General features: G+C 41.5%; 1 protein-coding gene across 1 annotated transcript in view; it reads left to right on the top strand.

Annotated features, from left to right (window-relative positions):
- T265_12698 (hypothetical protein) overlaps positions 1-13,972 on the top strand; it is a gene marked incomplete at both ends in the record, with an annotated part of 40,139 nt that extends 26,167 nt beyond the window's left edge. Inside the window, 2 exons of the mRNA XM_009164961.1 lie at positions 4,749-5,054; positions 13,494-13,972. Of these exons, the coding sequence (XP_009163225.1) occupies positions 4,749-5,054; positions 13,494-13,972 (785 nt within the window). The remainder of the gene's footprint in view (positions 1-4,748; positions 5,055-13,493) is intronic.
- Positions 13,973-16,093: the final 2,121 nt, after the last annotated feature.

Below are 16,093 nucleotides of genomic sequence, written 5' to 3'. Positions count from 1 at the left end.
TATATATATATAATATAAAGGCAACAATGAGAACTGGCAAAGCAAATCGGAATTCCTGGAAGTGTACGTTCCAGTAGCATTAAAACAGCTCCTGTTTTTGTGACACCTTACTCAATTGTCCCGTTGTGGTGGCAACAATGAGAACCTCACTGGCAAATCGGAATTCCTGGAAGTGTACGTTCCAGTAGCATTAAAACAGCTCCTGTTTTTGTGACACCTTACTCAATTGTCCCTTGTCGTTGTGGTGAACACAAACAGGGCCCTACAGAAACCACGAAAAAACGCACTGAAAGCTGACGCTCTTACGGCTACCCAAAAACGTATCTCACTGTCCACGTTTTTGCAATGCTATGTGCTATGTGAAAATTTAAACATGTCTGTTACCATTCCCTACTTCGCCGGGATGATGAGCGCTCGCCTACTGAGGTCGTTAGCTGATGCAACAGGTTCTGTAATGTGTTCGAATGCCAAGCTTAGAATTGCGTCTCTATGAGCCGTGTGGACAAGTTAGTCACCGCGTCGGTTTCTTATTTTACTGGGATATCGATATGAACGTGCGTCTATTTTGTTTATCTTTGTGGCTGAAAAGAGTATTCCAATTGGCACAAGTACACACAAACCGTCTTCTTATGTTACCACTAGACAAACGCTGTTATAGCTAAAGGGAGTCAAAGCTGTGATCATTCATACCATACAATCACAGTTCGTTGGCTACTCACGCGATGTTGTGTACAGAATGTATAAAGAAACCTAGAAAATAATGTATTGTGTCAGAAGGAAAAGAACACGCTCTGTGAGGTCAAGGGACAAGTCAGCAGACCAAACCCGTTGACAAACATTTATGTCTTTGAGCGTGAAAATCGAATTAAAGAGTGGTACAATGCTGACGTGTACAGATTGCAACACAGCTGCGATTTACAGCACAAAGCGAACAATTCGCAATGTCGAAACCAACTGGTAGTCCTTCAGAAGAGAACAATGTTCAGATCAAACTTCGAAATACTCGACCAGGACAACTACTGACACGGTCAGAACCCAAAATATTACAGTCTGTTTCACACTTATATGCCTCCCTAGTTGTTGTGAATATTTCAAACCTGAATAGGATTATGATATTCGATTTTATATGTGTGGGCAGTAAGAACAGAATAGAATTTGCGGCTTCTACATGGATAGGTTTTGCGCAGTAAACCAAGTTTTCCACACGGCTAAACTTTCGGTGGGAAATTGAAACGCGGCTGTTAGTCTTGCAAACCATCTGTGCACATTCTTGAGTCAAGGTGTTAACGAATGACTGTCGCTATCCATGCAAGGTGTTGTTGATGGCACCTATTTTAGCCCATATCCTGTCCACGAGCTCTAGATGATCCTATTGGTGCTCTCATCAGACTATATTTTGGTAATCAATGTAGGACTATTAATGAAAATATTATGACGTCCGTGTGTCAATGTTATGTCGGCCTGAATGGGTTGGCATCCGATGCCCGGCAGTACAGTGTTCAGGTGCTATTCGTGAGGTCAACTGCTCGAAATTCATGGAATCGAAGAGTCGCGGATGGAACTTCTGCACAGTGTGACCATAAAGGAACTTTGTTCGCTCCACCAAATTTCTATTTAGACACGATAGAAAGCCAAAATACGCGTCAACAATCCAAAATATACAACCACTGGTTAATGGTCGCTGGTTCTTTTGCTGAGCAGGGTAATTTGATTGCAAATCACCAATGAGGTGACATAATTTCTATTTAGACACGATAGAAAGCCAAAATACGCGTCAACAATCCAAAATATACAACCACTGGTTAATGGTCGCTGGTTCTTTTGCTGAGCAGGGTAATTTGATTGCAAATCACCAATCGAGGTGACATCATCAGTGCGTTGTTATGGAGCGTACTGGTGCATAGCGACGGGTTGGTGGTTGTGCTCTCTATAGAAAACGAGTGGTAAATTATTAACTTTTCATTTCATATTAATCTTCGGCAAGTCGGTAAAAATCCGTTTTATTTTTTAAGGTACGTGACAGATATTGAATGTCCAATAAACCAAAAGCACAGTGAATGCATTTATATCCCCAAATAATGGACCACACCTTAACATCATCATTAAATTTTAGACTCTTCCTATCCCGTATTTGTATGAAAGGAAGGGAATGGGGTTTACAATGCGAGTGCTTGACAACCAACTAACCTGTTTTTCTGGCATGGTGAGAGTTTTATGATTGGGTTTCGTTCACCAGTAAATTTCCGTAAGATAGCTGGTCTCTTTTAAATTGGTAAGTAATTTTTCGTATTTTTTCCAAATTACTTGAGGTTAATCCGAATGTCTCTAATTTTTACGTTTGATAATCACAAGTTAGCTTTTCGGACACATCGAACAGTATCTAGATTTAGTTGTTCCATCATCGACGAATGAGAATATCTTTCTGCCTTAGACTAGAAATCCACAAGGCGACTTACAGCAATATTATGCATGGAAAGTTTGCAAATCAAAGTATGGTTCTGGGGTTATGTTTCCTATATTTCGGCTACCATGTCAGTGAGTGTTACAAACGAACTTGTTAGGCGTCTTCAACAAAGTATGCCTGGTGGATTCGATCCAATAGCGGGAGGTGTTCAGCATTGTCACTCACCCACGTATAATTAGGGGTGATTAGCCTGCGCTCAGACGAATGTCATCTCCAAACAACTCATTTCACCCCACCTGAGTCGATAGAATGACGGAGTCAAATTCATCTGAATCTTAACAACGACATTTGCGGGAGATCCTTCATCATAAAGACGAACACCCTTGGGAAAAGCATGTTCCTATTAGTTGACAGTATTTTCTTGGTTGTAGGATGTGTTCTATCTACGGTCCTCATTTGCCACGGTGCAATTATTATGGTGAGTCTACGGCAAAGCGGGAATGCGCAAGTTTAGTGCTTCGACTCTTTTAAATCTTGCTGGAATACACATCTATTCTGTGAGGTCGTTATGCTACGACTGCTCCAATGACAATCAACGGAGGCATCCAAACTTCCAGATGCGAAAAGCCGAACGCACTCACTCCTAGGCATTGAGACTGGCTCACCTGACGTGATAATTCGCGTGAATTTACTTGGCGCTGGCTGGGTATTGCTTATTTAAGAGAGGCTTATGTTAGATATCTGGAATTCATCTCATTTTACAGCGAAAGAAGCACTCAGCTGAGGAACTCCTATAAGAACGGAAATCGGGGCCAGCTCCTCCCTTGTGTCATGTAAACTAAGCGGAATAGTCGCGTTGATGCACCACGCAACCTATTCAAACAAGTTAGGGACCGTAAAGGAAACTACTGGCAAGTATGCTAAAAACGCTCTGGCAGACCACGACTCGTTTCGTCTTTCTTGAGGCTCATCAGGTAGGTACGGTCCCCGAGTTTCCGTCAACCTTATGTTTTCTTGGACCCAAAGTGGACAGATTTTGCCAGTACACTCATTTGCATATCAATTTGGTTTTCACGGGAGATTCACCCCAAACTCTCGTTTATGATAGTCTTCGGCAGAGCATTCAGTTGAATAATATCATACATGGGAGATTCGGTTGAGTCTAACTTGATAGGTAAATGAGTGCATTTGTCGATATCAGAGAGCGGTTGCCCTGCTGTCTCTACTGATTTGGACGATGGCATCCGCTGTGGTAATACTGTTTATACCGTGTAATTCTATGCAATTTTAGTATCAGCTTATTGATTTCCGCATGATTATGGTCTGTTAGTACTAGAACGTTTACTACAACCAATTTCTGAGTGTTAAGTGACTCTTCAATTCGCGGTGTTCACAAACTTAATTGTTTAGTATCCAATGGACTCGTGTCCGGATGGATGGTATACCAATGGGATTGTTTTCTCACTCATTTCATTCCTACACTTCAGATCAAATTTACAACCAGCAACCAAGAATCCGAATTGTCATTTATCTTGATTATTTATTCATAACCTTGCTATATAAGTTCGCATTATCAATTAAAACACGAATGTGACTGACTAGTGACTAACCAATGGGCTTTTCAAAGTCAGTAGTTTTCACCTGGTTGGGGTACCTCAAGTATGATCGCTGAAAAACGCTGAAATCAATTAAAACACGAATGTGACTGACTAGTGACTAACCAATGGGCTTTTCAAAGTCAGTAGTTTTCACCTGGTTGGGGTACCTCAAGTATGATCGCTGAAAAAACGCTGAAAAAAAAACCAAATCCTAGTAAATGTTTTGAGCTTCACATCCCTCTACTTTGCCTCCCATTCAAGGCGCTTGACCGCAAGTAATAACCTTCAACTTGCCTGCATTCCACCCTTCCCACCCCAGACAATCTAACCATTGCCTACCATTTTCTTCAACAACAAGGCAAGTTGATTCGGCAGAAACTTGATTAGACGTTGGACATTTATGGTTGTTTTTGCATCGGTTCCCCGTCCGCCGGCTTTCGGGTGCTTGTTCTGTATGCCAAACGATGATGAATGAAATTTGTGTCAGTTTCACGATACATTGGGCTTAGAGAGTTCGTTGTTGTGAAAAACAACAACATTTCGGTTTTCTGGTAATAAAACCGACCATTGTTTTGAATGTGCATGTGGCAATTTTCAGTAGATTTTGAGCATGATCGAACCGACAGCAGCTACTGGCATGTTTTTGCCATCAGCGATACGTTGTTTCACCACAAAACCTTTCAGATTTCATATATTAGTCAAACGTATCTTACGGTTCATTTTCAATTGAATATTGCCACCCACAGGTATTCAGTTCCCTCCGAATATAAACGAAATACCCGAGAAAGTTGACGTTGCTCCAGGACAAGGGACAAATCTGACATGCCGGGCAGGTGGCTTTCCGGTCCCCATGGTCTGGTGGTCAACTCTGGGCAGCCCAGCTGGTCCTAGTAATGTTGGCCCGGTTATACGTGCTGAACGTCCGCTTACCGAACCACAGCCACATGAGGCCACACTGCGATTGACTGATATAACGGAGTCTTACGATTACAACTGCATAGCCAAGAATGATCTTGGTCTTGTTCGACGTAACGTCAGTGTGGTCGTAAAAGGTGAGATCAGTTAAATTTTCAAAATCTTTCGAAAAACATTCCAGTGTACCCCTAACTGTATCAAAATTTATGAGATTAACAACGTCATTACAATGACGTCCATAGCGGTAATGAACATGAATGGAAGTCATGGAATTCACGCGGAACACAATAGCGTTCGTCGTCATGGGAACGTGATGCTATGATGTTGTTTACAAAATACTCTGAAGATTGGAAATCACCAGATTTCACAGACCCCCACAATCGATTGCAGAGTTGGTCAGAATTTGATACATCGAAATCGCGATCAATCGTTCGTTGATACAAGGTTCAAGAGGATTTTTTACAGCCCGATTTTAGGTTTTTGAAGCTCTTATGTCGGTGTCGGTAGCTAAATCCTAGCCACCGTTTGATTGTCCCTTCGTACCCACATTCTGCCTAAATTTTCACACAGATTATTGACCAAGACAAAGTGCCACGGAGTTGGAATTTGGCCAAAAAATATTTTATCGTATCAAGGAAAAGTTATGTCGACTCTCTCACAGGCAGATTTTTCACTAGCATTGAAACGGATTAAAAACTAGACAAATCCGAAACTACCGAACGAGACCACAGAGACGGAGGTTTACGCGTGAATTAAACGGGGTCATGTGGAATTATCTGACTCACCATATGCGTGATGGCGCCGGGAAAACTGTGGACAGAGTTGTTCAGGTGGAAATGGATGCCCAAAGGACTCTCTCAGGCATGGCTTTGCCTAATGAACAGTCCACGCCGATCTAACTGAGGCATACGGTCTTTTCTCAGAAAAAGCTAACAATAGTGACTCTATTTCTTCCAAGGCAAATTTGGTTCGAATTTCAGATGGGTCACCACCCCAACCGAAACCATTCTGCGAGAGACACACAATGTGCGATTAACTAGTTGAAGTACGTGAAAGCCTAAACTCCCACTATGAGGACAAAGTAACGGCCTCTTTTATTTCCGATTAATAATTGAAGGAAAATTTTGAAACATTCTCCTTTTTTACAAGGTTTGTTCTGCAGTCGCCACCTTCGCGTACTGCCGTACCATCCAAAGAATGGAGGTGCTAATTATATGCAAGATTCTATCATTTTACTCTAAAGTCTTCAGCACTTTTGTAGACTTTTTAAGGTGTGCCTCAGTGAGCACGAAGTCCTGGTCTATGTCGTTTGCAGAGTTGCGTGGGCCGACTATTCATGTATTTATAGCCAAATGTGACACAAATCACTCTTAGGACCGGAATTCAAGGAATACGCGACAAAATGTATAGAATGAGTTGCCTGAATTTGTAGAAACAAAGTCACCTGTGCTTCAAGAAAACACTCAACCAGCAATGGGAGACGGTGGTCCATTTTCAAAAAGCGCAGTTACCAATATTGCATGAATTACCGGTGAACATATTTGCACGATTTATTTCACCAAGCTATTGAACGATAACTAGGATTGCCAAGTTGTTCGGTATGTTGTATGTTATCACACTTTGATTTTCACTCTGTCCGACACAAAATAATTATTTATCCTTGGACGCATATTCATCGAACGAAATAGGGTTAGGTGGACCTGCTTGTTCAGGAGAAGAGTTTGGCATGGCCATTCAAAGTCATCAGTGTTGCATATATAGAAAAAGTGAGCGATTTCAAATAACGAGACACGGAGGAACCTTCATCGGCGTTTCGTCAATAATTCCCCATAATTTTTGTTATACCATTTGTGGGTCTTGGGCGTCTTATCAAGTTATTACTGCTATAGAACAGAATCGGTAGTTACCCATTAGGCAGCCACTAGTGATTTCTATTGAGTACCAGCCTGAACCCATCTTCAATGTGATCTCAGCCGCGGATGTAAGAACTAAAAATATCAGAAAAAAGCTTAGAGCACTCATGGACTGCTTGCTAAAACTTAAGAGATATTAGTACATCTTACCTGAGAGTAAGTAGTAGTAGTAAGCAGTAAGTGGCAGGCTGGCATCCTTCTCCGGATTGGCATAAAGTGCGTAGGGTTTGCACTGAGACACTCGTAGTAGGTGTAAAGAGGTAGCAATAAGAGGGGACAGTGAATAGGAGGGTACAGTTCTAATACCATCCTTATGTCCAGTTTGTAACCCGTAATTATAGATTCAAGTGGATAACACTAAATAAACGATACAAATAGTGAACACAGTAGATGGCCTGATGACTCAAATAAGGTACAGGGATAAGGTTGGCTAGCGCCATGCATTGTTTGCTGTGGTCTGTACACCTTTTGGATGGTTGTAGCCTTACAAATTCTAAATTTTCTGTACGAATTCTATGTATATGCATAATAAAATAAAATTAGTCAACCAAGAAGAATCCCAAACAGCAAAATGCAACCGAAACCATAAAAATAAATTCGAAATTGCGATGTACAGTAACAAACAACTTGGCCACCAAAGTCAGGAACATCCTGTGCGGAATCTCATTGGGCTTCTAGGGGCTTCGACTGTGTTATTTCTCCTGAGGCCGTCGAGGGTTGTCTACCGCATACATACAACAAGTTTACTAAATACTCATCAGCTAAATGTGGAGTTAGATATTTAGTTCACTACCAGGTAAACAGAATAAAAAAGCAGGAATCAGATGCTCACTGTTGATGCACACAAAATTGTTTAAAGTATGTTTAACTTAGGGTTATTCGTTTGTTTTCAAAACGCCCTCAAACCTTGGTTTGTATCCTGCAGCTAAAATTTGTCAAAGCGAAGATGTTTTGTTGCCAGATAAGATTTATTCGAGTGAGGTAGGCCATCTACCAACCAGAATGCGTAAGGGCTTGCCAATCACATCTTCAGATTGCTTGCAGCAACGAATATTTACGACAAAATAGTATGACGCTGCTACACGCATTGAACAAATAGATTTGTTCAGTCACGTTGAACTTATTGCTGCGGATTCTGAAAAATATTTTCTCGGTGCACTTGAGCGAGCACTCAGCGTTACACGCATGAACGAGAAAATGGGAGCAAGCTACATTCACGGTTGAATGAAATTCGGAGTAGAAAATTTGCCTGAGGATAAAAGTGCTCATTTTCAAGTAGACTGCATGGTAAGAGTGACAGGAGTCAGTCATCATTAATCCTCTGGTCAGATGCGAAATTCGTATCAAGTCTGATAAATTCACCTGGACGTTTTTCTGATTACTGTGATGACAACCCTCCATAATGCCTTTATGATAGAAACTTGTACTCATCCAACTGAAGTCAAGTAAATCTATCAGGAAATGTAATGTCAGTCTATGATTCCAAGATATGGGGTTGGGCCAAACAGCTTTCCGCACTGTGGTTTCATTAAAATCGCCTTGCCAACAACAACATTTCAATGCACTGATTCCGTTTTTCATGTTTGCAATACAACAGGGAACCCCGGAAAATGGATGAGTGTTTGTATGGGTTGAATTTTCTAATCGACAGATGATCACCTTGGAAAGCTGACGGATGCCAAAGCATTGAACATCCTCTCGAAACGAGAGTTTGAGACACGCACACCTTTTGCCAGCTTTCTATGGATAAACCCGATTTCTCGCCTATGAATTAAAACCAACGACGCTGGTATTTAGGTCTTTTCAATGGATCAGTCCAGAGACCAATGTTCGTGAGATGAGTGAATATCACCAATTCACGATTACACAAACCGCAGTGGTCAAACATGGTATGGCTGACAGGACACAGTAGAGCTTTCTTCTACCGAGTTTCGCATACCAATTATTCAGGTGCCACAAGCGTCATTCACTGGTTGAGAAAATTCAAAATTCATCACCCGTATGAGGGCTGCAGCCAGAGCATATCTTCAGTGGGGGCTATAATATGAACTAAACTATGTTAATTGAGGAATGGCGGACAGATCTGCTAGGGTCGTAATACAAAATAGGCCGATATTTTCCCAAAATGATTTATTCTGCAGACGTAGGTGAGTCGATGGACAGTTTTGGTGGTCGACTGGGGCATATATACCTCCATTGTTCTGTTCATCCATCTTCGAGAAACTAAACTAAAGTGACGCCTCCGGACAAGAACAAAAGAAACCAGTCTCTTCACAAGAGTTGTATTGTTCATCGAATCCATATACGTTATTTATTTGAAACTGAAAGATCAAGGGCTTTCTCGTTTTAACGGGAATGCCTAGATATACCTATATACCAAGAAACAAACTGATCTGTCGCACACTCCACTCAGAATACACTTGAATGAATGGTTACGCTAACTGAGTTGTCAAACCACACCAAAAGCAGTGAGTGCTTTATACTTTTGAGTTTCTCGGACCATGAGCTGAACATCAAACCAAGGTTTACACGGTGCCTCTTATTTGAAACTGTACGCATCCTTTGCACAGTTTCATACACAAAGATATCGGCTACATTACGGATATTTTCGACTCTGGATTTTTGCGTACTATTGCATTCAACCAGTAAATCTCCTTAAACTGTCGCGTAAGTTCACCTGAAATCTTGCGCTTTCCACTATAACCTGATCGTAAATCATGGCAGTTACCTTACAGGTATGATATTGCTAATTTGTTGGCCCAACCGACTGCACACTTATGATGTCTTCTTGTATGCTAACGAAACGTTTGTAAATTAATCGCCTAGCTCGGTGAACAGATCAATAACCGTCTTACCAATAATCAATGAGTTTCATAGTAAGGACTCCAGCCTCTTTCACTGGATGTCTCACTGATTATCCTAAAGCGGTTTGGAAGAAAAATCCTAATACCACAGTAAAGTTAAGTTATCTAGACAATCCAATTTAAACAAAATTCAAAAACGTTGAGCATTGTGTGAAGCAATGAATCTTAGAAGCTTTAGCACGTCAGACAGCAGTCTAGTTGACCAACTTGGGAACGTCTGAACACTCTCCAGACAGAAGCTTGATAAATCTGTACGTCCGTAAGTAAATTCATTTGTTCCCGTCCACATTATTTAAGATATTTGCAAATTAACCTTAAAAACTGGTTTCTCTGCTCAAATAAACTGATAATTTTCCGCAGATAAGTGCAAAAATACAGGCTGATTACTTCCTAAAGTTGATTCTGTCACATTGGGTGCCATGCTATAGTAGGCGTAATATTAAGTGCTTAGTTCCTGAAAATTTCAACCACGCGACTACTGCGTAATCACTGTCTTCCACTAGTGAGACCTGGATGCTTATCGTGAAACACCGCCACTCCTAGACATCTTTGATGGAGATGTCAAACGCTGAGAATATTGCTATAGTTGGGGCACATACTTCGCCCGTGAATGGCATTGTGATGCACTTAGCTCATGTGGCTTCTGTCTTATTGCTAGCAGCACCAGAGGGAGGTTCCATAATTATTTGAGTCGGCCTCATTTACAGGTGTTCACACTAGAGTTTCAGCTTTCAGTTGGCTGATAGTGGATTCTATGCGAGTTATTATCATATCCGATGTGATCAATTACTTCAAACATGTGAATTTCAGCATCTTCTCCGGAATAAACAAAAAAGCCGCGAATTCAACAATCCATCCCGTACTATATTTTAAATATAAAAAAATCAGGACTTTCTGTGATTTTCTGTCAGACATAAAAGTAGAAAAGGCGTGTTGGCATCTTTAGCAGACTTGTTTATCTATATGAGAAAGTGCGAATGGTCGGTCATTTATTAACAAGGTAAAAGATGTAACTACAAAGGACTTTATTCTCAATGACCAGCTGTGTTTTACGTCTGCTTAAGAAATTCACTAGCATCAATTTCTGAAAAATAGCATGCTATGCAGAATTCTAACTTCCCCCATTAGGATGAAAAAGGGCACCAGACCCAGAACTAATTTCTCAGCTAACACCTGTTTGGCGTTTAGAAGTTTGGGCCTAAAAATTTACAAGCAGGACACTGTGATGATGCTCACAAGTTCGCGATCTGATTGGAAAACTCTCCCGAATTTAAAATGTACAGCTTCCTCTGGTCTGTTGTACATGCTACCTCTACTTACGTCGTCCAGTCACCCAAGGCCTAACAGACTAGATGGATTTTTCCCTTTAACGAAGACATTCATGAACTTATGTCGATTTACCGCTGGTGCCTTGTAAATAACAGGTTCTCGAGTGGAATACTGTGGTGGTGTGGACAATCGTACAATGAAACTGGTTACTTAGACTCTAACAGGCGGGCACAACATGTGACTTGTTCAGCAGTCCAAGTTCAAAAATTTCAACCTTCGTTGTCTTTTTCAAGCCTTACTTTTAAAGATATTCCAAGTCTTCCGCTACCAGCCCGGAATAAACCTAACTAGTCAATTGACCCCTAGAAGACTGTTGTATACTGTCCTGGATGAAACAACTCCATCTACGTAACTGGTGAAGATAACGTAAGTAGTAGTAGTAGTAAGTAGTAAGTAGTAGCACCAACCACGTCATTTGCATTCAGCATCAGGCGGATATGCTTTATTCACTGCTAAAGAACATCTTCGGACACAGATGCGTTATTCTCACTCAGCTCCCGTTGGACATTATTCAATAGAGGTCCGCTTTAAAATTTACGTAGCGGTTACTGAGAGTACACCTGGGTTTTGGCATCACTTCGAGGACCACCTTTGAAAAGGGCTATATTCCTACACAGAGCTGGGGGTTTTAAGCACCTTCAGTTTATAACTACGGGCTTGCTAGTAGCGCAAACTAGTCTCACAAAGTTAGTAAATATTTGGAATGCCTGCTGCATGCAGTACTTTGTATAATCCCAGTTCGAAATTCCAACAACACTGACGGACAAATAACTGGCGCGGGTAGGGCAAGAAAAACAGATGAAGAGAGTTTTTCGATGACCGCTGCTGAATTATCAAATACTCTGGACAAATACTCATCCCACAGGTTTATTATATCCGATAATCGCTGGGGCAGAAGTGATCAAACACTACATAACTGGTGTTACGCAATCCTTGTTGAAATGAGCAAATAGTTAAAAAGCACGGGCAACTTAGAAATACTGAAATATCTAAGAATACTCGTACATCCTTTACACGCTCAAGACCCATGAAGTGCGCCATCCTTTTGCGAATGGGAAACTCTCATGAACGGATAGTAGGGCAGTTGTTTTTGGTAGCACTTTTAAAATGTAAAAAATGAACTGACGACTATAGTGATAAATTTCTGTGGGCTCGGTACAGCCCACAAACTAAATGCATACCTAATCAAACTTCATGCAGTTACGTACTAGTGAAATCTAGTCATGATAAAAGGTTTTAACTGTACGTTTTAGAAGTGAGGATGGGATTGTTAGTTTGACAGGCCATTAACTATAAACACACTTTTGCTCAGAGAATAAAATTTACAAGGTTTACAGAGTAGAAGTGATCAGTCTTTTGTAGGAGATTCAGTAATCACTTCTGACTGTAATTGTCAAGTTATTGGCTTGATAACCATCAGGTTCTTCCTCGGAACAAATTGGAGGGAACTAACTATATGCATTACTTTCTAATTCAAGGTTCACGACAAAGAAACCATAAGCCTGGAGAACAGAACTCTTGTGATACGGAAGCTTATTTCTAGGGACACAAATCTTCCAGAGCCAAAGAAGAGCTGATTATCTCTTCAAGGAATGTATCACAAGGAGAATCATCCTGTGGCACTGAATGAGACTCATGCGTTTCCTGCTAATTTGGAGAGCTTTATAGCACAAATACAGTCGGTTAAAGAACCCGGTAAATGAGTGTAATTTGTGACACGAGTTGAGTTGCGCAATTTTTGGCGCTCGATGCTTGCACAGCGCCATATCTCAATATGAATACCAAGTGAAACACCTGAAAGATTAAACGATGCAGCACAAAGTAAATTGAAGGGTTAGTTAGCCGTAATGTGGAACTTGTGCTCTCCTTACTCTACTTTTTCCAATCTCTCTTCTGCCCTAATGCAATTAGTCTGGCCAATCCACGCCAAAAAAGGAAGCAGTAGACTCGAATTCTGCTCTTAATAAGTGCTATCAGTGGTGCAGATCCTTAGCCATGTCGGAACATTGACCCCCAGGGTTTGAGATATGAGTCAAGTTGAGTACCACTGCACGACTAGTGAACGCCAGATGAAACTGAATGATAACGTTTGAACAAACTGGCGGGTCCATTCCAGAGAAATTTGATTAGCCAGTCAACCGACGAAATCCGAATGGCTACTCCAGTCGTCTTTCGAGGGGCTAGGGAAACCAAGCTCATTGTTCATGCTCCACTGCTCAGTATTCAAACTTGTTAACTAAGCGTGCATCGAGCAAAGGATAACACGCTGGACAATTGCTCCTGATATAAGGTGTTCAAATCTTGTCGGGATGCGGATGGGCTATAACTAGAGTGAAACTCGAGTCCAGTGCTGTCCCCTCACATGACGGTTTGTGTTCAGTAAACGTGATTCCGAGCTGCTGACATAGGAGGAGTATTGTGTAAACCCGTATGATTCAGAGTTCCCACAACCTTGTCAGTTTGCTTTTAGTTGGCCTTGACGAACTTTCTTCCAAGACTCAGGAGCTGATGTACTTGGGACGATCGCGCTCTGTAACGCTGCTTTATGAATTCTGTACTGTACTGAGGAAAACCGTTTTGCCGTGCCTCATTTTTACGCACCCAGAACTTCCTGCAGCACCAACAGGCTTGGACGCTCGACCTATCGGAGCCACTTACGCGGTGCTCTTATGGCATAAAAGCACATCACCGTCAGTCGATTCTTACACTCTCAGTGTTGAGGCCAAAGATCACGATTTGGGCAAACTTGGTCGTCGTCAGGTAGCCAACATCGTCCAAAGCGCAGGCCTAGATCACGCTGGTTCACTGGCAACTAGCAGTGAATACGTGTCGTACAATTTGTCCGACCTTACACCGTATACAGAATACGTTGCACGCGTTCATTCGGTCAGCCGATCCTCTGGCCTCTCGCTCCCAAGTAAACCCGTCAGCTTCAGGACAGCCGAACTGGGTGAGTCCGTGGGCCACATACATTCGTACGCACATTCTTCACTTTCTTTTTTCTCGTCTCCCACCTAATTGTTTTCCGGATGCAAGTATTTGTAACCTCGTGGGTTTTCGTCTTCGTTCATTAATTTTGGATGTTTAAACTGCAGACACAAAAGTTCCTATTTATCGGGTTTGCGATTCCCGACCTTATACGCACACAGCTATGAAATAATCATCGAGAACCACAGGCTTATTTGTATCATCATTTTCGCTGAACCGTGAGAAGAAAAGATGCACGTCGCCAAGTTATCCGGAACATCTTCGAAAATTTTGTTCGAAAAACGAAAAAAATGTTTAATGATTCTGAATATATAATTATCGGTTACGTGCGCAAGAACTCCTACTCACAAAAATGTTACGGGCGGGTGATTCTTAAGAATTGAATATTTTTCAGACGAGCAGACCAGCGGAGGCTTACAATGGAATATTTTACTATGTCTTAGTTATCGTAACACTAAACATGGAAAGACCTGACGGACCAGGTGACAGTATGGTATTCAGGCGATTCAAATGAATGGTAAAATCACTAAAACGATTGCTTCTGACTCATACAAAGTATCGTGGCGGAGTGTGGACGGTCCATAACGAGGAAGGGTTATTGATTAGCTCATATTATTTTCTTCAATGAGTTCAAGAAACAAATTGGGCCTGCAGACTCAATTGGAATTGTCCTCATCTGATCAGACCACTTTATTTTGGTTATACAAAGCTTATTTTTGTCAATTTTTAGTTGGCACCATTCAAGAAAAGTGCATTATTGGTTAGCTTCTCTGGGCATTACCTCCCTAACTGCAATGTGAGAAATAAGTGGTGTACATGGTTCATAGTCCGCCATTCATGACACCAAAAAATTTGGGCACAGTAAAGTTGGGAACACTTCAAAGCCCCGTCCAAAAGTCAATGTAAAAGAAGTCATCGGCCTTCCACTTGACACGGTAACTGGAACTTAGACGACGTCGAGACATTTTGTTAGACCGATTAATAAACAACTGTGGCCTAAGTGGTGGACAGCCATCCCATTAGGGTACCGAACAAGCGTGTTCTTCAACGACAGCTATCGAAGGCATTTTAAGGTGATCCCTCTCTCACTCAAGCATTTTTAATCTGTTCAACAGGATCCAAACTCGCCCTATCAGACCTAACGTCAATGAGCTTTCAGAAAAGTATTCTTCTCACCTCTTAATATATATCAACCTCTGAAAACTTGAACTTTGTGAGTGATTAAGAAGCATTATTCTTGTAGAACAGAACAGGGATCATGCGAAAGTATCCCACCACATTTTGTGCAAATATGGACATTGATTAAGGTGCAAGAATCATGCGTCCAAGAAAGCATAAAAATATGATTGGATTCCAAACCATATACAGGAAATTATCGGCTCTTAAGAGCAGACTGACCACCGTTTGGATGAGTTGGTCTAGCTATTTACCATGAGTCAAACTTTCACTGTATAAGTAATCCTTTTAAAATGGAATAACTCCCATTTCGGACATTCTGTGGCTCCGGACTATGGTCAATTTGTTCCTTAGTCAGTATACTGAAACCACCAGTCAAGTGACACAGGTTGGAGCATCTCAAACTCAAGTGATTCTTCCCAACAATGGCAGGAAGCGTGGTGCGACAGAAGTTTTTGGTACTCTATGGAATCTTTGAGACATCGTTTGGCAAGGAGTCTACCTTATGGCTAAGTAACTACGTGGTGGCCCCTTCTCGAGGATCAATGATCGTTCGGACTAGAGTCACCTGATAATGTATCAGTGCTTAGTGTTTCTGGAGAAGCCTAAAACTAGTCAGACCCGAATTCACACCTAGCCTATGGAAAATAATTTCCTACACAATGTTCATGTGTATTAACAGTGCGCTCACATCCCCACTTTGTGACTTTTAAGGCGATGGTATTTCCTTTTTGGGTAGTTTATTTAGGTGACTCATTCTATGTCTCCTCCGGCTTCGCAGGCGATGAAGATAACGGATACCATCAGAACCACGATAAGTTTATGTATCCACCGCGAATCTCTACAGATTTGGAATGGTGCAGACTTAACTGCAATATACATGTCATTTGTGATGAGACTAAGTTC

This window comes from Opisthorchis viverrini (assembly GCF_000715545.1).
Source record: "Opisthorchis viverrini unplaced genomic scaffold opera_v5_10, whole genome shotgun sequence".
In the NCBI taxonomy this organism is placed as follows: Eukaryota; Metazoa; Platyhelminthes; class Trematoda; order Opisthorchiida; family Opisthorchiidae; genus Opisthorchis; species Opisthorchis viverrini.
This window is presented reverse-complemented; position numbering and strand designations above follow the sequence as displayed.